Genomic DNA, 23,486 nt, shown 5'->3' with positions numbered 1-23,486 from the left:
AACAGATATTATTTCATTGATAATTTAATCAAAACAATAATGAAATTCACATGTCCATAAAGGAAAAATGTACAATAAAAAATGAATGTTTGGTAACTCAGACTATACATGATTAAAATGACATTTTTACATTTCTTTTTCTGTAGATGTATATATATATATACAATAAAGTTACAATTACATATTCATACAAGTAATAATGAAATAATAAAATTATTTCACTCTGATAAAGCGCATGATACATCTGAATGACATCTAAGCATTTTACAAACAGTGATACTGCATAGATATCTCTTCACACACCATACATAAACTTTGTTCATATATACACTTGCCATTTTCTTTCACAAACTATTTTACAGTTATACTATTATTTTTACAAAGAGTTAAAGTTTTAGTGTGATGGAATGAGTGAATAAATATGAATTTGAAGAAATGTCATGGACCAAAACAAAAAAATATTTACTTTGCAAGTGATTACAGTAAAAAACCTTGATATTACTGAACTTGTGTTTAATTCAGCTTGGCACAACAAATAAATCCTTTTCAAATGATTACTTTCAAACTATGCAACCCATTATTATATTTTTTGCTAAATATTCACAGCCAAAATATGCCATAATTAAGTGTTTCCCAATATGACTGGACGGAGAATATGATGATACACATTGCTTGATTGATATTCTTTGTACAACAAAGAATAAAATCAGTAAGATTCAACGATACATCCCACAAAAGCTCAAAAGGTTATTTCTATTGGGTTAATTCCTTGGAGTCAAGTTCCCAATTGACCTTTAATAATTTTGTTTTCTATTTTTTCTTCCTTTTTACAGGATATTCTCACTGTAATGCCTGGATACAAACTCAACAAAAGTGACAAAGTCAGTTTGGTGAGTCTTTTCTATTTTCTCTTCAAGGTTCATATGGATGTAATGTGTGTGTAATGATGCACCTTGCCAAGAGACACTGTTCCCTTAAGGGAGCCGCGCATCTTGGGTCAGATGTATAAAAGTAGCCATTGCTTGAAAGATATTGCTTCCAGCACAAGCAATTCCTAGTCAAGTAAAAGTGAATGCCTTAGCAATTGCTGTATTTTATGCATAACCCTTTAGTTCTGCCTAAACCCTTTTCTTGATCAAGAATGCTTGGTATAAAAAAAAATTGAATCAAATGAGAAAAAGGCTGATCTTATGTACAGTGCATCAGCAAGGCATGACGAAAAACTTCCATTTGAGATCACTATACCCTGGTTTCCCTTCTCATCAATTCTCTTCTCCAAATACGACAAACCCTAACATGCCCCAAGCAAGCAATTTAAGTTTCAAAACACCTGTTTCTTGACGTCGGTCCGAAGATAACGCAAGAGCCCGGCATATACAGTCACAGTAGGGGGCCACACACGACGGGATGCATGCGCAGCGCTGAGCTCGATTTCTGCAAAACATGCCGTCATTTTTATTCGCTTACTTTCCTTATTTCGAGGTCGATTTTCTTCGTTCGAAATTGAAAATGGACTAGTATTGGATGTCTGAATGTAATATGCCTTTGAAAACGTGATTAATATCGAATACAATAATTTAATTCCGAAGATCCTTCTACAGGCAGACAAGTCTTACGTAATAGCACAGCTGTTGTTTATCATTTCGTCCTTGGCTCAACGCTCGTTTGGCTGGCCCGTGGTGGTGAAATTGAGACAAGATGGGTTTATCAGGGTTGGAAATGTTGTTTGAGAGTTTCCAAACGAAAAACGGGGTATCCGACCGCAGTTTGCAGTGCGAAGTGCGGTCGAGAATCAAACGGGAAATTTTCGTGATGAGCAAGGTTTCATGATATTTGCCAAGGCAAAAATTCCACATGCTAATGGTATGGCCAAATTCAACCCTGGATTTAACACTAGTATACCCCATCCTAAACTTAACCCTAAACCTACCATAAAACCCTATTGCAACCTTAAACCCAACCCTACATCTTAGACGAAATAAAGCACAGAGCAATTGTTGTCAGAGCAAATGTAGTGTCACCAGCGACACCATCAGCACACGATGCCTAAATTGTCCAGCTATGACAGCACTTTTAGGCAAAAATTTTCAAAAAATTGTGAATAAAGTTTTGGTAACGTTTTTTTTTTTTGGATATCAGGTAAGCCAAGGAGCCGAAGCAATAAAGATCAGCAAATCATTCTTCCTAAAGTACGCAGACGAGAGAGTGTTCACAGAGATTGAAATGAGGGTAAGTCTGGGCCCTGTCTTATCAAGAGTTACGATTGATCCAATCAACCACAACTATGGATGACCAGGGGTGCATTACAGAAAGAATTGCGTTTAAACGCAAGTCAAAAAATCAAACGCAAGTCCCAAATGCACGCTGCTGATTGGTTGAAAATCAAGTCACACATGAATTTTAGAGTTGCGATTGATTGCAACTCTTTCTGCAACGGGCGCCTGCAACGTCAACATCTAAAATGCATGTTTGTTCAAAATATTTTCTAGATATGATAGATATTCATATACATGTATTCATCATGCTCTTGAAGAATAAGTGTGATACTCTAAGCTAACTAAGGAGTCTGAGATTAACTACAGACATTTTCCAGTAGAAAAAATATATAGTATGGATGGATTTCCATACAGTTGAGATTGATTGGATCAATCGTAACTCTTTGTAAGACGAGGCCCTTATCAAAGGTAACCCAAGACCCGTAACACAAAGGTTAGCAATTAATCTCTAATTTGAAAGAGCAATTTTAATTGGTTCCTAGGCAGTCTAGGATCTTAATAGGCAATTTCATTAAGTACTTGTAATTAATCACTAACCTTTGTGTCACCTTCCCCTGGACCCTGTTTCATAAAACTTGCTATATTAAGAAATTTACAATAACGGTTTAAAACTAAAGCTGTTTAAATCATTCAATTTGATAAGCTGAAAGTACACTTCTTATAGAAACTTTATACATTCCTTTTTATATGTGCATGTACCAATGAAGTCTCTAAAGGTCAAGTCCACCCCAGGAAAATGCTGACTTGAATAAATAGAGAAAAATCAAACTAGCCTAGTGCTGAAAATTTCATCAAAATCAGATTTAAAATACAGTTACAACATTTTAAAGTTTCGCTTATTTTTCACAAAAGAGTGATATGCACGACTAGTTAAGTCAGTCGATGATGTCCATCACTCACTATTTCTGTTGTTTTTTATTGTTTGAATTATACAAGATTTCATTTTTTTACAGATTTGACAATAAGGACCAACTTGACTGAACCACATGATATTAAACAATGCTATTTCCACATGTTCAGGAGGAATTAATCATTGTATCACTTAACAATTAGGAGAAAATTAGAATATTTCATAAATAAAGATACAAAGGAAATAGTGAGTGAATGACATCATAGTCTCCTCATTTGCATACCAACCAGGATGTGCATATAACTGTTTTGTGAAGTTAAGTGAAACTTTAAAATGTCATAACTTTTACATTCGATTTTGATGAAATTTTCAGTGTTATGCTTTTTGGATTTTCCTCTTTTAATTCAAATCAACTTTTTGTTGGGGTGGACTTGTCCTTTACGAAACAGGATCAAACACACGCAGTACAAGGGTAAGGGTAATTCCATGTTTTATGCAGATTCAATGCACCACACTTCAAAATTTTCAGAATTTCTAGCATCCACAGTTCTTGCTGTGTTTAACATGTAGTTACATATACAATGAATTTCTCAACATTCTACAGAACAGAGTACAGTACATGTACTTGCATACATGTGCAGAAAATTCACTTGATAGCACAACAGATAAGTCATTTGTCATGCAAATGTATCTATTATGTTCATTTTCTCTACAACTGTTCAATACAATTTTGTAATTCAAATTGTATGTAAACTGAGAAACTCGGCAAGAACTGTTTGAATACAGTCAATGTCAAAGTGTAATTGGATGTTTGTAAAAGTCTCCTTATTGGTCTATTGGAACGCTGAATCAGAATAATGGAAACTATTCTCAATGCAGCAGAAAAATAAGCAAGGAGTGGAAAAAAGCAATTACTTCCGTGCTCCAAAATCTATGCTAGTTCCCTGTCCATTCCCAAATTGCAATTATTTTTTTTGCACATGTTTTCAGGTTGTCAAGCTTCAAAGGATCGATTATCCTTCTATCCGCCTTCTTGCATAGTCAGATCAAACTCACAAAGCATTATTCTAATTTTCATATGTACAAAATAATCTGATTATAACTACATGTAGTATCTCCGGAGTCCTGTTTTATATACAATAGACAAAAAAGAGCACTTAAATAATTACATGTATTCGATGCACTCTGCCATCTTTCTCACGTTTGAATCCTTAAATTCAGTTTGAGCCGTATCCCGACCAGGACACCTGCCTGAAAGACATTGATGTGACGACAGAGTGGCAGAGATACAAGAAGGTGGAGATGGAGAAGACAATGCATGAGGTCAAGGACAGGGTCCAACTCAGGATAACATCCAGATAATACCGTCAAAGACTTGAAAGAGACTATTCGGTGGTGCAAATATAGCTAAATGACACATGCCGTATAAACTAAAACAACAAAATTGATGTGACAACAGAGTGGCAGAGATACAAGAAGGTGGAGATGGAGAAGACTATGCATAAGGTCAAGGACAGGGTCCAACTCGGGATAACATCCAGATAATACCGTCAAAGACTTGAAAGAGACTATTCGGTGGTGCAAATATAGCTGAATGACACATGCTGTATAAACTTAAACGACAACAGAGAAGTGGACAAAATGTCCTGCTTAGAATTACTTCAAGACAATACCTTTCGAGACTCAAATGAGACTTTTATCAGATGAAACGCAATGTGGGGAAGTTACAAATTGATGCTGAGGTCCAATCCCCGCTCACGTCTTTCATATGGTGACGTTAATGGTACGTCCCAGACGCAAATAATCTTATCTTAATTATGAGCGACTGTAGAAACTTCATTACTCGCACTGTCACTCCATGATAATACATATACCTTCAAGATTTGAATGAGACCTGGGCTCCGTAACACAAAGATTGGGGATCAATCGCTAAATGAACTGACCAATCAACATCAACGTTACACACGCATTTGGTTTGAAATACTGACCAGGGACCAATCAGTGCGGCTGTTTCATATTTGCATTCCATCGCAAACCTTTGTGTTACAGAGCCCTGGTATGTGAAGATACATGAATGAATATCAAGATCCAGAAGAAAGTCCAGCTCAAATTGCCCTTCTAGACTTCAAGTCCTTCAGGGCAGTTTGATGTGCTAGAGCAAACAAAAGGTTCACTGGATATACAAGCTCATGTAAGGAAATGGATGGTGGTTCACACCCATTTGAAGACTGTTACATGCCTTTTCATCTGTAATCCGCAACAGCATCCTAACCTGTACATGGGATAAAGCAATAAGAAAGAATAAAAAATGCAACAGTTTCTAAGATTATAAAGTTGTTACAATGAACAAGGGGGGACGTAAGTTACAAATAAATGGTGACCTTTCCTTGTGCCAAGTTTGTGACCTTTCCTTGTGCTAAGTGAGATACCTTTCCTTGTGCTAAGTGAGATACCTAACACTTTTCCAATTTTGAGCGATCAGAGGAGTGCTTACTACCCCAGTCAAAGTTTGAAAAGACTGAATTGTTTATTTGAATGTTTGTTAATGATTGGAAATTTGATCGACAAAGCTTAAGAATTCAACTTTTCTTGATGTAAATTGAGTGCATGGGCAGTTCCTGTAATAGTTGATCTTTTAAGGCATTAAGTAATATCTTTTTAAGTCAATGAAAACAAATCACCTTTCGTATAAACATACATTGTAAAACTGTATTTCTGGAGCCTGACTAATCATGAACTCACATTTACGGTAGCTAGCATGGGAACAGAAGCCAGTTTCATATAACTTGCTATCACAACAAATTTGTGATAACAGTTAAAAGCTACTGAAATCCTTCAATCCGATTGGCTGATAGTGAATGAAAATTAAAATGAGACCCTTGTCACAGCATCCAATCATAACTGAGGTCTCCAGGTTATTCAACTACAATTGCACAGTCATACACGGTCTTCAAAATTTGTTTTAAAAAATCAGCAATGCATTCTAAATAAAATGACTGTTAAAGTATACATGCGTATGATGTGGAAGCCATCCATGTCCTTTAATGTCATATCTTAATGTAGGAATGCTGTGCTAAAAATTGTGTGTATCATTGGATAGCTATTCAGATCTTATTTTTGGAATTGCAATCATTTCTTGCCAATGCAAAACAATAGGCCTTACATCATTTGTTTGTAATTTAAAGTCATGTCAATGTTTTGCTATGTTTTTAGATATTTTTAATACCTGTGTATATGTTTGTTTTTGTCACAGTTCTATGCTAACAATTTCACAGCATTTTGTTTTCAAACAAATTATAAGATTTATATATATATATTTGCCGAATACAGTATTCATATTCAATATTAAATATATATGTACTGGTGAAGGGAATTAACTATTTTATTTTGAAAACTAGCTAGGGATTTAACAAGATTGTTAGCTAATTGATTTTACTGCATTTTACAATTTCTTCAAAACTCATATCAAATAACTTATGGATTGGGAGGGAAATAAGGAGAAATAACTATGTCGTGAATTCAATGAGGTTTTAGACAAAATCCTTTTTACTATGAAATTGTTTAAAATGGGCATGTATGTATGAATTTCCTTATCTTTCTTTTCTACAGAAATCACAAAAATATTACATAATTGACAAAATTGTAAGTCTAAGGCCTCTATTTTTTGCAGACTAAAAAATGTGTATGTGAGAAAGCATGCAGTTTGTGCAAAGGATTTCTTAGTGCAGCAAAAGTATTAAGAAATAGACAAAAGAACACAAACCAGCCAACCCAACTTTGCGATATTATGAGGGCAACAAACAAATTCTTTAAGGGCCTAACTTCAATGCACTACTTGTATGTGAAAGAACTTTTGATTTTGAGAAATGTTTTTCAAATATTGCTTATCTTGCTATCAGAGGAAAAATAAAAATATTATTCAAAGTATTTGCGAGTGATGATGTGATGCAGTATTTTGTTTCTATTGAAGGTATTAAGATTCAAGTGTATAATGTACATTCTCAGGATGGAAAAGGGTGCTGTTGGACAGTTTTGTTACGTGCACTCGCCGCAATCTTCATTACCAAGATCAACGTAACTTGCATGGAGCTGTCAATCATCAGCCAGTCACACAGTACATGCACTGTTCAAGTAACGTGTGAAATAACATTTTGTCAGTAGGCAGCTGTCCGCAGCACATACTGTACATATGTTCAACACCACCTTCTTGAATCCCGCGAAGGTACACTTTTAATCCAAGCTCATTCAAAATTTAATACTAAAAAAAAAAGAAGAGTAATATGAGCAATAATGGTGAAAATTAAATGGATATTGGGGGAGGTGGGATTTGGTATAATAATAATAATAAAGTTCTTGTATAGCGCATATCACATTATGTCATAACGTCCCTATGCGCTTCAAAAGGACTTGGATATTATTACCCTGGCTTTAGCCCCGCAGCCTTATACAGAGCAGTGAGATTTCAAGGAATAAATTCCTGCCAGGTACCCATTCATCTCACCCGGGCTGAGTGCAGCACAACGTGGATAAATTTTTGATTTTTTTTTTCAGTTTTCATGTCTATAATTATTAATTCTTCGTTTTGACTCTGACATCATTTTTCTACATCAAATATTGATGAGAAATGTAAAAAACGTGCATGAACGAGGCCTTACCATCGCCATGGTTACGAGGTCAAGGAAAGATGACAATTTGAAGCAAGGGTATGATCTGGATGGTCGTGATATCGGCAAGGATGGCTTCAGCAGAGGCTAAGGTTGACGCTTCCATCAAGTTGGTCCGCCGAAAGCAGAAGACGGCCACAGCGAGAACTACATAGGGGAAATCAAATGACATGTAAATGAATATATCAGCAACTTCACATTCAGATAAATATCTACAAACCTGGTCCAAGTAGGTAACCCATAGCAGGTCAAGTGTTAATGCCTTAATTATAAGGCAATCTCTGCATTTTGGGGTGCGGCACTAACTTTTTGATGTCTAAATATACATGCATCTGTATCCAATTTTCATATGCATGAATTTACTACATATTCCAAAATTCTTTCAGTCACATTAAAAAAAATTACTGCAATATAAAAGGAGAAGTGACTATTTTCCTGTTTTCCTACATTATTATAATACACTGCATTTATTCGCCTTACACACGTAGCTACAGGTAATAATAATGATATTGACTGGTATGGAGTTCTGGGAGACAGGCCTATACATGTACCACACATATTTCTCTCACTAAGACCAATATTGCTCTTGTCATAAACCTGGGGCAATACATGTATGTGACAAACCACCCTAAAACCAGAAATAAGTCACTCAAAACAAAATTTGAGTCAGAAGTAAGTCACTCAAAACAAAATTTGAGTTAGAAAAAAAAACACATCATATGCTTTAAAATATTATATACATGTAACTTGACAATGTTTATCAACAATAACCCACTGCAGTATCTGATTGAATGCAGAAGAAACTAAGCGAGTTTCTAAAAATATGGATAAAACAACGTTTGAAGTTCTGGGTATACTCAAGCATGAGATGTCCACACTGTGAAATCTCTGTTAAAATTCAAACCAGTCCACAACAAAACTTATGCTAAATAAATTCTTGTATTTTATTTTTCAGTCACTTTACAACATGAAATTTTGCTTTATTTCCTATTGGTCTAATGCAAATTTGTACCATTGCCAACCCATCCCGGTGGGGTCACTCAATATGACTTGGGGACCGCATGACCGTTACCAAAATCGCGGGAAAAGGGGTCAATTTCAAGGAACGTCCGCGGACAGAACACTCCTCGAAGTAGTGAAAATAGGGGTGCTCACCGTCCTCGATCTGATGGAAATAGGGGTCAGGAAAAAAGGGGAGAACGATCACGGGAAGTAAAATCCGTCGCCGAGTCACCAGCTGCAGAGGGCGTGCTCATCATACTCTGTATCTTAATGTGGACAACTCTACATTTATTTTTACAAAGAATTCTACTTTTCTTATTTTTCAAGAAAAATAAAGTTCTTTTGGATTATTGTATCAGTATGACATGGCTCTTGGTCATCTTTAAGGACTGAGCACTCTGACGCATGTGTTGCAATTTCCTCTAATGAGGAAAGGGTATAAGTGCCCTGTCCTTGAAATATGGTAAATAGGGGTAAGTTTGCGAAATGGGCAAAAGTGTCCTTACAATCTTATAATTAGGGGTGTTTCAAGGTACCATTTTACTGCAATTTTGTCCTTGTTTTGCGTGATAATACGGGGGTAAATTTCACAAAACGTCCTTGAAATTGACTGCAATAGGGTGTTACTTGCATTTGTGGTAACGATCATACGCGTCCTCCTCTGCGGGTGAGTGACCCCACCGGGCAACCCATCTACTACCATTTGGTCTATCACCAGTTCGTCCACTCACTGCATGGTCTACTATTATTTATTCTAATGCCATTCTGTCTAATAACCAGTTGTTCCAATAGCAATTTAGTCCATATACCATTTGGTCTAATGTTAATTTTGCAAAATGAATGAAAAGAAAAGGGGTATTAGACCAACTGTTTATTAGATGAAATGGTAATAGAAGAAATGATGATTAGACAAAGTGATGATTGGACCAAATGATGATTGGACCAAATGGTTGTTAGATGAAATGTTGATGGACGGAATGGCATTAGACTAAAGGAAAGTAGACCATGTGGTGAGTGGACGATTTGGCAGTGGATGAATTGGAAATTTACTAAAATTTTGACAGTATGAAGAAAAATAGTCATTCTTCAGATAAGCGAAGTTGTTACTTTTTGCTTTTTGAAGACCAAATCACTAGTATAAAGGGAACTTTCCCTGGGAGTCATAGTTGGTTTGGAGTGGCTGATCACAAATACACTATCTCCCTCAAGGTCAGTCAATATAATATAAAATACCCACATCCTACCTGCAAGGAGTTCCGTGCTATCATAGGCAAGGATCCGATCCCAAAGAAGAAGAAGCTGATCGCTGGCCAAGTAACCAGAAAATGCCCTCATCATCCACTTAAAAGCAATCTTCAATCTACAAAACGATCAGGAAAAAATATAAAGCCAATTCAAGTCAAGATTTATTAGAACATATAATCGTAGCTTGTATCAGCTGAATTGACAAACGTTTTACAAAACAGAGTAAAAATTACAAAATTAACAGTCAACCAACATTAAGGTGTACTCATAATGATAATGCAAATGTGATATTAGTTTTGGAAGCTATAAGAAGTATAATTTGCAATTTCATTTATTTACATGTATGTTTCAAAGTTGTTTCAGAAGGGGGGGGGAGTTTTGATTTTTGCGGTCCCAAATTATGGAATAGTATACCAATTCACCTTCGATCATGTACTTCTGTTGAATCTTTTAAAATAAATTTGAAAACATATTTATTTTTGTTGTAGTGTAACTGTAATATTGGAGAGCAATTTGTACAAAGTGCATAGAGCAATTTCAATTGATTATGCACGATATAAGAACCAATTTATTATTAATATTATTATTATGTTGATTAATAAATTAAACAAGAACCTATGTGTACATGCATAGTGTCTGCAGGAATTATTTTCACACTTAAAATTAACACTTCAAATTGATTATATTGTTATAATAATGCAGTTCTTGTATAGCGCATGTCACATTATGTCATAAAGTCCTTGTGCGCTAAGGACCTGGGTATTATTACCCTGGCTTTAGCCCCGCAGCCTTTTTTACAGCACGGCATCATTTCTGGGAATAAATTTTGGTATACTTACGGCTGAGCATTGATTTGCTTCAGATGAAAGAAGAGTTGCGGCTGGATGGTTTGTAGTAAACTCTCAAACAGGATACACAGAGATAAGATACCCTGGATAGAGAGAGGGGGAAGAACAGTGTTAGCTCCCTCCAGCGGTATAATTAGCTGATTACATGTATCTAACGTAATAAATAACACAGAATTTGATTTTAATATAAGATAAAATCATCAAGAATTGGCCTTCATGTACACATTACAAGATGATACTACTACTCTAAGACATTAGCTATTTTTGTAGTTGACAGAAGGAATAACAATCCAATCCAAGAGGCATTTGATATAGTGCCTTTTCCTACCTGTTACAAAGCGCTGTGCACTCACTACTCCATGTTTGGGCCACTTAAGCAATACTTTTACACCTCAGAATGTGAACTGATTTAGAAACCCTCATAATGTCACATACTTGAGAGCACAATACATGATAATGATTTTTTTTATCACTCCTCAAACAGCAATAGCTCCCTCTGTAGTTAGCTTTAAAACAAGGGGGGAATCGGCAAGAATGGGCCTGTATGAACACACTGCAAGATGATATCACGTATTAGCTCCTTCGGCATGTACATTAAACCAATGGGATAACACAATTGATTTTAAAATCATAGGTATAATAATGTACTATAGGCTCTCTCAATCTGACCCCCCCCCCCCTTGAGAAAGAGGGTTGTAGGTTCAAATCCCGGGAATGGTGTAACTTCCTTCAGCAAGAACGTTCCCCACATTGTGCTGCATTCAACCCAGGTGAGGTAAATGGGTCCCTGACAGGATCAATTCCTCTAGTGCACCAAGTGCGTGAAATTGCAGCTTGAGCTAAAGCCGGGGAATATTCATGCATATTGCACTTTTGAATAAGCAACTAATTTAAACAATGCTTTAAAAGTACTTTCTCTCTTTCTTTTAAACAAAAGCAAAGGAATAATCCCTCCATCACAGAAAGTTGAAACGACCAACTAAATGGTTGGAGTAAACAGTCAATCGAGATAGCAAGACTCCACTATCCCAGTTTCGACTCGGTTTTCTCCCAATCTTTTATTTATTTGAATAAAAAATCAATATTAGTACACCCATAAGTTAGTAAAGCCATTTTAAGAACCGATAATGCCAAATTCAATAGTGTACATGTATCTATAGACATTACTTGTAATATCAACAGATAAACAGAGAAAGATCAGAGGCTCTATGGTTTCCATACTTGAATAATATCAACTGATTTAGGAAACATCTGTTATGGATCGCTACATCTATTTCTAGGACAAATGTCCCACAATTGACAATACTGACAAGTTGCGCTGCGGAAATGGTAGTAGATTAGTGTACAAATATTTACCAAGTTCATACATGTAGGTATTAAAAAAAACATCTGCTTTAGATTTGCATCTGCATTTCTCAAAAAACACCTTGGATTACGAAAAATGATCGATATAAAGGCTGTAAGATTAATGTCTAAAGGTCAAAGTCATTTGAGGTGATTAAGCTAATCTCTACTATTGCCACTTTAATCCCCTAATTCAGATGTATGGGCTCTAATAGGTCAATCCTTGATTGCTATGGAGTATAGAAAGACAGCTAAGGTCATGACTTAGTATTTCCAGGGGTAAAATACATTATATGTACAGGGCCTGTTCCCCTAAATTTCTTATTGTTAAAAAAAAATCTGTGTGTAACAAACTTGAAAGTACTTTATAAGGAATTTTACACAACTCTACAGACGGAGTTGAGGAGCAGGAAGAACATCTTACTAATACCCTTTTTACACAGGCTAAAATTTCCTTAACCCCGTACTATAGGTGGGGCTAAATTGCCATTTAGCCCCACCTATAGTACGGGGTTAAGCTTAGCCCACTTTCTTTTTACACAGCCTTTTTGCAAAGTGGGCTAACCCCACCTTTAGTACGGGATTATTTGGCCCTGCAAAAAAGCAGGGTTATCCCAGCAATTGCGGTGCTAAGAGCGATAGTACGGGGTTAAGATCGCTAGTGTAAAACGAAAGTGGGCTAAGCTTAACCCCGTACTATAGGTGGGGCTAAATAGCAATTTAGCCCCACCTATAGTACGGGGTTAAGGAAATTTTAGCGTGTGTAAAAAGTGTACGAGTGAAGTACTTGTACTACGAATGATCGACAAAAACCACTAGTCCGGGGTTAGCGAGTTTCGTGTGTAAAAAGCAAGCATTCCTTATCCGGGGTTAGCAATAACAATTTGGCATGTGTGAAAAGGAAAAAAATAGTACGGGGTTAAGGATAGTACGGGGTTAGCGATAGTCCGGGGTTAAGAAAATCCTGTGTAAAAAGGGTAAAAGTACACCAAGACCCAGGTTTAAATCTGACACACTAAAACCGGGTGTTGGTCATTAAGTTGCTACCTAACAGGTTCATTCCTTGAATACAAACTATTCAAAACAGAATTAGCTAAAGTTGGGTAAACCTTACACATTTATTTTAAAGCATTCAGAGATGCTTTGATCAATATTATAATCACTTTGTGTTTGCATGATATAAACGTTCCAAAGGTGATGGTGAATGGATAGGAAAGAAACAGATATTTCTAGTCGAAATAAATGAGTACTTAAAAAAAATCCTTTGCATACATACATGTACACCTAGCCTTAGTTCTTTCGCAATATTGGGAGGTGTGTGTGGGGGGGGGGGGTGAGTAAATCATACAATTTAAGAATCTACAGTATTGTAAATTGTGGTCCACTATCATACCTGAGGATGTGAAGATATGGTGTGGAGGCGAAACAGGTGCCTCATGTAGAATTCACGGAAGACGTAGTAGAGATCCGGTGGCTGGTCGTAGACAAAACATAACGGGGCCACTGATGGCAAAGAGAAAAACAAAATAATATAGATAACTTATACATATAACAAAATAAAACAGATAACTTATACATGCATGAGTGAAGGGCTACAAGATAAGAAGTGACATTTCACTAATCAACGATGATAACGAACGCAGAGGTTATGATTGATGTTGGACATCCCAGTGAAGTGCCTGCAAGTTATCTGGGAGCGGAGTCGCGCGGCCTACATACTCCATCTTTGAAACAAATGAATTATTCATATTGATTAAACAGGAAATGGGGCAGAGGGGGATATGGCAGATTAACATGGATAATAATTTGAGATCGAGTGCTGATAAAAATTCCTCATATCTTTTCCATGTAGGTTTCGAGGGTAGAAACTTGGTGCTTCCGTTTAGGATTTCAATTAATTTTGTGAATAAGAATCGTCTTGCATACTGCCTCTGCAATCTCTTCTCCTTTCTCTCTCTCTCTCTCTCCTTCCCTCTCTTTAACAATTGCTGGTTTTATATTAAATTCTAGCATGACTTTCTATCTTATCATGACAAAGAGTTGGAATTGATCATGATAACAATAAAATAAGAAATTATACATTAACTAACTACAAGTAGAAGTCTTTTTCTTCTGATCACATTCAACTAGTTAATACATGAAATGTGCATCAGAAGTTTTCTCAACTAGATTTGGGTGATTTACTCTGCCCAACACCAGGTTCAAAATTCTTTCTCTAACTCCATCTTCAGTTCCAGCCCCCAAACTCTCTCAAGCGTCGTGGTGTAGCGGTTCTGACTCTCGCCTTGTAATCAGAGGGTCGTGTGTTCGAATCCCACCATGGCCTAGCGTCCTTTGGCAAGGCGTTAATCCACACTTTGCCACTCTCCACCCAGGTGTTAAATGGGTACCCGGTAGGATGTGAAAGCCTATATGTAGTATGCCTAGTAATTGAGTCTTGGAACTCTTGTTGGAATGCTCCCCAGGGAGTGGAGAAGGTGCATACATTGTATACGGGCATGCAAGGATCCAATGACCGGGGTAATAATATGTCTGTAAAGCGCTTAGAGACGTCGTTCCGATGTATTAAGCGCTATATAAATGCGGAATATTATTACATTTATTTATTCTCCTCTCTCTGGTTCTCTTCACTTCTCCCCATGTCTCAATATCCCTGCCTCGATCTCTAAACTGACTTGAATTAGTCTGTGTGTTATTTATCTTTCTCCCCCCACCCCTCTCCGAATCCTCTCATTTCATGCTTTCACACCCCTCCCTTCCTCCTATTCTCATCATACTGGAGTAACTTGGATAAATGATGTAAAGAATAACACACAAAAACTTGTATACCCAGAGCTGTCAGACACTTTTACTCACTGGGATTGAAAAAGAAGCCAGAACATGTTAAAGCCCCAATATAAAGCCTGAATATCAGGCAAAAGCCTAATGACTGGCATCTTGGTAAACCTTGGGGGGGGGGGCAGTCAAATATATTGCTGTATATATGTGTGACCAAACTATTTCCAAACACCTTCTAATCAGGTTTTTGTCTGTGTGCAAAATAACAACCTAAACAAGTTTTTTGTGGGCTTTATTTACAAAATATGACCCCTGAACAAGTTGTCGCCAGAATATGACCTAGGGGAAAAAAACATACCCTAAACGTGTTTGCTAGTCTTACAAAAAGCTTTGGAAAAAAGATACCCTAAATACGTTTGACCCTGCGATTGACCAGTCCTTTAAAACCACCATTTTTCTTGAAAAATTGGTGCTTTTGACACCCTAACTAGTGCATGTGCGGCCCGCGTCCAAAACTGAAAAAAAAAACACCCCTTTAAACACGTTTTTGGGGTCATGCATGTGTGCAGTAATATATTAGACTGTCCCCCTCCCCAAACCCCCCCCCACCCACCCCCCCCCCCCCCTGGTGTAAACCTTCCTTAACAGTGGTTGAAAAAAGACAACAAGAAAATGGGTCTATTTAAACTGAATCATGGTGGAAGACATGTCTAGAGTCGCATCTTCATTAGGATCAAGATCCATCAATGTGATTCATACTGCCCATAAAGTCAGTATCCCTTCATAAATCTCCAAGCACGGCTCAATAATATCCTTTTTATGGTGGATGCCTTATGAGCTGGATGAATTACAGTGTTATGATTTCCACTGCAAAATATGTAAATCTAGCCTGACACTTGATTTAGGGTGTTATCATCTAGTTGCCATGGAAACGCATCACAAGGAAGGTCCATGCTCAACGTCCTCGTTCAATTTAATAGCCTAGGATAAACTAGGACAGTGCTAGTTTTGGCAAAGCAGTTGATTAAAAATGCTTACAATGCTTACATGAAATCCATTGTTTATACTTAAGTTTTTGCTTGAAGAAAAGATAAAAAGCTTTTAATTATCCATTCTTTGATGTATAAATCTTTGATTTGATTTTTGATTTCATTTTATCTTGACCTATTATAGTTCATGTAATCTTATGTGACATATTATGGCAAATAAGCTATAAGCCATCACAACTAAATTGAAACCACTGACAAAGCTTGCAATAAAAAAAAGTTTTGCATGTTTTCTACGTTGTTGCAGTGAATTACATGTATTTTCAGTATAAAAACAATAATGTTAAACTACATGAAATTACATGTAGTACCACCATAACCAGTCATTCACAATGGATGTTGTTTTGATAAGCAACAAAATATAACAGAGTCTGACTGACTACCATGCTTTTGACTTTAGGGCTGATCAAAATTCCCTGATTTTTCTCTCGTTTGAGGCATTTTGCACTGATTTGAGGTATTTTTCACCAAATTGCCTGATTGTTCCCTGACTGGAAAAAAATCAAATAATTTCCCCTGATTTCCCTGATGGGCTGGGAACCTTGTATGGCAATTAAAAATAATATAACTGATTTATATAGGCATATCTCAGTACATGATGAAAGCTATGAAATAGATGTGCAGGGTATCTTCACCATGTTACTTGATGCCTCCAACTTCAATTTCTTCCAAGGGAATTTCCCTCTCTCATATCAAAGGGATAACTCAAGGGTGGTTCCGCTTGAAACTTTGATAACAATCACATGAAAAACATCTAGAAAACTCCATTCTGAACCCACACCATTCCTTACTGTGACAAATGGAGAGATTTGAACAAAATTACTGAGCAAACGCAAATTGTGCTAAAATCGTCCACTTGCAGTTTAAGGTGCTAAACTTGTTGATGTGTAGTTTATTAAAATCACAACTATACATCTCAGAATCTAATGCATATCTGTCTTGATTCAAAGCCAACATGTACCTTTAGTTTTGGTAGATCCCCCAAAAGTGAAGGTCACCATTCCATTTCATTACTAGATTATATTTATGAATGTGTCCCTAAATCGTTGTGGTGTGAAGGACTTATAAACCAAAGATGTGTTTTGTTGGATAAATCTACAGATTTTAAATCAGATTTGAATTCAAAAGGTCGCGCAATAAAAATAGAAAATATGCTTGTTTATATGAAACATCTTCTCAAGCAGGTCGTCTGGGCCCATCTTACAAAGGGTTAAAATTGATCCGATCAATCTCAATTATATGGAAATCCATCAATGTCATAATTTTTACTTTTGGACATTTGCTCAATGTCCTCTGGAAACAAAGAGAAGCGTACTGAATTGTCAAGAAAACAATTAATGTATGAATATATGTCATTTCCAGAATATATTTTGAACAAACATGTATTTCAGATGTCGACGTTGCTGCATGGCTTTCCATAGCTACCATTGATCGGATCAATCGCAACTCTTTGTAAGACTGGCCCCTGAACTCTAGAGATAATGATCGCCACTCTGTTATCAAACTATATTGCTTGGAAAGATACCAAACATTTTATGGAATTGTTTGTCTCATTTTTCAGCAATTACAATTTTTTTTCCAGAGCCAACTGGCACATACATTTTATTTAGATAAATACAAACACTTGGGTGGAAATTTCATTGGATTCTGTTCGAGCTAATTTTTAGAATGTTACAACAACTGATATTTATCTTGAATTCTAGCCAAAACTCAGCCAGAGTTATTAGGCAGATTTGAAGGTCTAACGCTCACCAAACATGGCAAATCCATGGAAAGGGATGACTCCATTCGGTGGATACACAACAGCAAACTCATCAACCCCTAGCATTCCTGTAAAAAAAAGAGGGGGGGGGGGTCAGATAACAAAAAAAATATGTAGGAAAAAAAAAATCATCCCAGTATTGATTCAAATAGTGTAGGCCTACCTCTTTATTAGGAATTTGGATGCCTTTTAGCAAAAAGTAATCACGTTTTTAGGGATTTTTTTTCTGAATTATTTATTTGCACCTTATCGATAACTTTTTTGTCCTTCTTCATCTCTCTTTTCATTAACCATCCAAGGAAATGGGTGAATGTCTCCATTGTAAGTACTGATCAAAGATCAAGTTTGCATGCTGACTTCTCAAGTATACTTTTTCATTTACTCTTTCCACATTAGCATGCAAACAATGAGCAGAGTTTCATGGATTTGGTGAATGTTTTTCCTCTAGCATTTCTTTCACCTCGTCAATCAACATTTTCTTTCTTTTTCTCGCCTTCATATATGTATTTCTTTTCTTTACTATAATCTGAGCAAATTGGTACATGTCTCCTTGATAATTACTGACTGAGGATGAACGTTGCGTGTTAATTTTTTCAGTCTACCTTCATCCACATCTTCACATATTAGCATGCAAACAATGAACAATGTCATTAAATGACCATCATGCTAAAACAAGGCACATATTGCAGATGTCAATTCTCATTATGAATGCAATGCTAACCATCGTGTTAATACAGACCTTGTACTAATACATTTTCTATTCAGCTTATGCCTGTAAACTGGTGTGTCAGTACAGCAGCATACCAGGAAACACACTAATTAAATGTATTTTAAAAAGACCAATTTTTACTGAATAATGGGGGGGGGGATGTAGGGGAGACTGGGGTTAGTTGGAAAATGGGGTAAGTTGAAACATTGTAATTTTCTTTAACTCCTGTAAAACAAATTTATGCAATACTGCCCTAAATTTATTTTACAGGCGTAAAAGAAAATTACAATGTTCCAACTTACCTCATATTCCAACTAACCCTGGTCTCCCCTACTGATGCAAGTGTGGTGACAAAAACATCTTTGCCAAATTAATTAAGGCTGTGACAGTATATTTGAAAAAGAAAGTTGCAATAAACAATTAACTGAGGGGGTAATGACACCTAATTAAACGTCGTAGAGCAATAGATGCAATAATCTCAGAACAAATTTTTCTTTAATTCCTGTATAACGATTGTATGTTCACTTAAATGACAAAATTAGGAGAGAGAATAATTATCAGAAATAGTATTCTTTTAAAATGAGATAGCAATTAGTAATTGTACAAGAATTCTTTTCTTCATTTAACATTGCTACATATCAGGATTTTGAAATGAAAAAAAAAATAAATCTATCGAGTACAATACAAAAGTGAGATTTTCAAACACATGCCATATACCCTCTGTCAAGATCTATCATCAATTATTCTTGTTGTAATACCCGCAACAGTTAGTTACATGTACCTGAACCAAATTACATCTGAGTAACAAACCAGAATCAAACGCAATGATAAAGCTAACACAGTTCACTATACATAACACTATTCTCTATGCAATCTTGACAATGTAACATAGCACCTAACATTTTTTTTTCTTTTAAGTTTAGGCACTTGAAATATTTGGTTACTTCAAAAACAAAAATGGAATAGATACAACTGGAAAGAATCACTTTTCTAATGTATGGGAAGTAATGTATGGCATCTGCCTAGAGCCACTATATGTCAAGATCGGTTTACATTTTCTCATGAATGCTTTAGATATTGGAAATTGGATGTAGCCTCCCATTTTTTTCCCTGAACCATTCAAGTCTCTGGGGAGTCTTTGGCATATCCTGTGCTATATTCTTTCTTTTTCTTTTAAACTGGGTTTCAGTGCAATTAACAGTAACAGTTTCAAATGTATGAAGCATCGTGGAGACAAGTTATGCCCTGTTCTTTTGGTCTCAAATTGACATTGCCCTGCTGTGGAGAAATTTCCAATTTGTAGACATCGGCCCTTATTCTGAAGCCTTGTTACCTTTGACCATGGTCTAATTCTTTGCTAAAAATATGGGAAGCCAAAAATGTTTTAACAGTTGTTTAAGGCCTGGTCACACCGCCCAAGCGTTGTTGGAGCGGTCGTGGAGCAGAGAGAAATAATCATCGCCGCTCGCTACCGCTCACCATTTTCGATTTTGATTGTTTTTTTTTGTTTTCGATTTTTTCCCCAATTTTGTGAGCGAAATTCGACCCTCTCTCCCTACCGCTCCACGACTGCTCCAACAACGCTCGGGTGGTGTGACCAGGTCTTTACATTTTAGGTTTCTGATGTCTATTTTTGGTCTTCCCTCATGCTTACTTGTGAAGACAAAGTTTAATATTCTTTATTCCCAGACAATCAGGAATTATTTTGGTGTCAAATGAGGTGGTAATTTGCACCTCTACTGAAAGAGATTTATGTCACAATTGGCTATCCATAGTTAAACCGCAACTTTAAAATAGAGATTGAATTACAGTTGAGAATACAGGCCATTAATTGCGATTGGTTTGAATTGTATTGAAGTTGTGTAAAATTAAAGTGAAAGTGATAGAGTTGACCCCTTGTGTCAGTTTTGGTGTCCGACGAAATGTATTTTGAGAAAAAAAACCATGTCCAATCAGACCAAATAAAGTGCTGTGGGATAAATAAAAATATAGATATCCATGTATCTTTATATTGACAAAGGCAAGTACAAAAATAGATAATACATGTACTAAACCAGATAGAATACAGCATTGAGTTTCTTCTAAACTTCTTCAATTGACAAAAAATCAAAAACAGGAATTAGTTGCTTTTAATCACAAAACAGTCTTTGAATTATCCAGAAAATATCAGTTACCATGTTCTCAATTATCATTTCCAAAGGTGCTTTTTATAATACCGCCTGTTCATCATCCAACTTTTTAAAATTCATAATCTTCTCATGCATGAATTTCTTTCACAGTGTTGCACAAATATGCAAGTCTAATCCATACATATATAAATAAAGGGTGTGTTTAATAAAGCATTTTGAAACACTTATTGTAAACATTAATGGTAAATAAAATTCCAAAGAGTTTTCTTTTTTTTTATTCAAGGCACAAGATACTCTGGCCCAAGAACAGAGGGTAAGAAGTGACCAGCATATGCTTTTCATAATGGAATACTTTGTTTTATGTTGAGATTTTGATTTGACTGGAAACGCATTTGTAATGATGCCATCTTAAATGGGTGCGGACAATGTACATTATGCTCCCCTAAACAGCCTTATAGGAGAAAATACATTTGGAAACACACATTGCCAATTTGACAATGATTTTACAGCAATAGTGATTACCTCTAATGTATGATTTTGCCGGTGTTGCAGAGCTCTTCCCGAAGTGCTTGAGGACACTGGTATCTCTTGAGAAGATAAGAAGGACTTGATAAAGAAAGTCCTCAAAGACAAAGTACTGATCATCATTGGTAGCTGTTAGTTTCACATCCTGAATGAAGAAAGAACTAGGGAAACTGTGTCAGAAAACTGTTTGTGATTTATGCACGACTTAAGGAACAACTACATGTAGTAAGCCTTTCATAAGCTTATTCAGACACCTAACACAGTAAAAACGCTCTTCAAAATTATTATACAACACTGTTTATCATGAAACTTAGGTCAGTAATAATCAAACAAGTTTAGATAATCAAGTGTTTGAAATTCGAAGCAGCAACAAAGTTTAATCTTCAATAAATTAGCATAAACTGTAGCTCTTCAAAAATATGCTATCATTCTAATAGAAGTTTGCACAATAACAGACTTTGCATTCAAATTCTGTTAACTTAAAGAATTTCAATCTCAACAGGTAAGAATTCAATGTATGAAGTTGATGACTGGGAATGCAAGTTAACGGATCTAAAATATTTTCTAACTATGATGTAGTACATTCATGCATTCATTGTTTTCTTGAAAATTCACTGTGCTTCTCTTTGTTTATAAAGGACATTGTGCAAATTTCCTACAGAAAAAATGGTTTTCCATAGAGTTACGATTGATTGGATCATTGATTGGATCAACCTAACTCTTTGTAAGACAGAGCCCACTGATTAAGCACAAAAGTGGTCAACAATCACTTTTAAAGTTGCCTGTAACTGACAAACAGCTTAGTGAAACACCCACAAGATGTGGTATGACTGAATGAGGGTATATGTATATTAAAAAGAAAAAAAACATGTCTTGATGTCTATTCAAAATATATTTGATACATTGATGGAAACCTGACCATGGCATTAAACCACAATTTTAAGTTATGTTTATGAATCAAAGTCATATACCTCTGAATTCTTTTATTTTTGTGTAAAAATCATTAACTGAAATACTATACACATTCAATTACCATACCAAATATTACATGGTAATGTACATGTACATGTATAGCAAATTTTGCTTATACAATTTTGTAAATAATTGTTGGCATTGCAATGATTTGCCATTTGATAAAGTTCTTGGAAGATCAAAATTAAGCAGTTAAGTTTTTAGATAAATTTAAACCTTAAACAATAAAAAAATTGTCAAATGAAGGAAAATCAAACTGTCGTTTTAGTGATATTTTCTTTGTAACTATAAACATATGGGGCATTGTGGCCAAGTGGATTCTGACTTTGAAAAAGCGATAGCAAAATACAAGAACTGTTATTATCATCATCATTATTACTATTACTATTGTTATAATTTATCATGTAATAACTATTGTTGTTGCTGTTATTATTATTATTATTGTCACTATTATCAATTTTTGTTGTTTTAAATTGACAGAAAATAAATACAATAAAAAACACAATACAATGCAGTACAGTACAATGTTTCGATTTTCTTACTTTGTAGTAGAGATTATCAACAAGCAGGTCATGCTGGAATACATAATGCTTCAGCTGATCATAGAAAAGCTTGTCCTGTATATGAGAGATCAAAGAGAGAGAGAGGGAGAGAGTAGGTGTGTGTGTGAGTCAGATATACATAAAACAAGGCAAAAGCAATTTTGTGTCTCGCCCACTTATGAAAATAACCAGAAATATCGTAATTTGCGAGGGCGGGCAAGAGAATTATATTGAAACTTCATTGTGAAATGACTGGGATGGAATTACACTTGTCATAAGAGCCTTGCACGTTAACTCTAATGTTGACCTGAAAATGACCTTTGACCTTACCATGTGACCTCCGACTGCAGCATAACATGCACATCCCCCAAGTCAATCTACCATCCAAGTTTGGTTGAAAAGTGACTTACGGTTGTAGAGTTAGGTGTCATAAGAGAGTCTTGCATGTAAACTTTAACGTTGACCTGAAAATGACCTTTGACCTTACCATGTGACCTCCGACTGCAGCATAACATGCAGGTCCCCCAAGTCCATCTACCATCCAAGTTTGGTTGAAAAGCGACTTATGGTTGCGGAGTTAGGTGTCATAAGAGTCTTGCATGTAATCTTTATTGTTGACCTGAAAATGGCCTTTGACCTTACCATGTGACCTCCGACTGCAGCATAACATGCAGGTCCCCCAAGTCCATCTACCATCCAAGTTTGGTTGAAAAGCGACATGGGGTTGCGGAGTTAGGTGTCATAAGAGAGTCTTGCATGTAAACTTTAACGTTGACCTGAAAATGACCTTTGAC

The 23,486-nt window shown here is 36.0% G+C and overlaps 2 protein-coding genes across 4 annotated transcripts in view; one reads left to right on the top strand and one right to left on the bottom strand.

Moving 5' to 3' along the window:
• The window catches only part of LOC121410277, a 56,959-nt gene extending 52,391 nt beyond the window's left edge, over positions 1 to 4,568 (top strand). For all 3 annotated transcript variants that reach the window (XM_041602260.1, XM_041602278.1, XM_041602269.1), the window contains 3 exons: positions 834 to 890; positions 2,140 to 2,229; positions 4,348 to 4,568. In XM_041602260.1, the coding sequence (XP_041458194.1) occupies positions 834 to 890; positions 2,140 to 2,229; positions 4,348 to 4,488 (288 nt within the window). In that variant the 3' untranslated portion in view covers positions 4,489 to 4,568. The remainder of the gene's footprint in view (positions 1 to 833; positions 891 to 2,139; positions 2,230 to 4,347) is intronic.
• A 204-nt stretch (positions 4,569 to 4,772) lies between these two features.
• Positions 4,773 to 22,779, bottom strand: LOC121430036 (TBC1 domain family member 19-like; the record flags this gene model as incomplete). The annotated part of the gene is made up of 8 exons (XM_041627310.1): positions 4,773 to 5,398; positions 7,782 to 7,937; positions 10,037 to 10,152; positions 10,877 to 10,968; positions 13,623 to 13,732; positions 17,806 to 17,883; positions 21,176 to 21,323; positions 22,693 to 22,779. Coding segments are annotated over 7 exons (768 nt in total), but the record flags the coding sequence as incomplete, so codon positions are not given.
• Positions 22,780 to 23,486: the final 707 nt, after the last annotated feature.

Source organism: Lytechinus variegatus, chromosome 1 (genome assembly GCF_018143015.1).
Source record: "Lytechinus variegatus isolate NC3 chromosome 1, Lvar_3.0, whole genome shotgun sequence".
NCBI classification, from domain to species: domain Eukaryota; kingdom Metazoa; phylum Echinodermata; class Echinoidea; order Temnopleuroida; family Toxopneustidae; genus Lytechinus; species Lytechinus variegatus.
The sequence above is the reverse complement of the archived record's forward strand: the minus strand, read 5'-3'. Positions and strand labels throughout refer to the sequence as shown.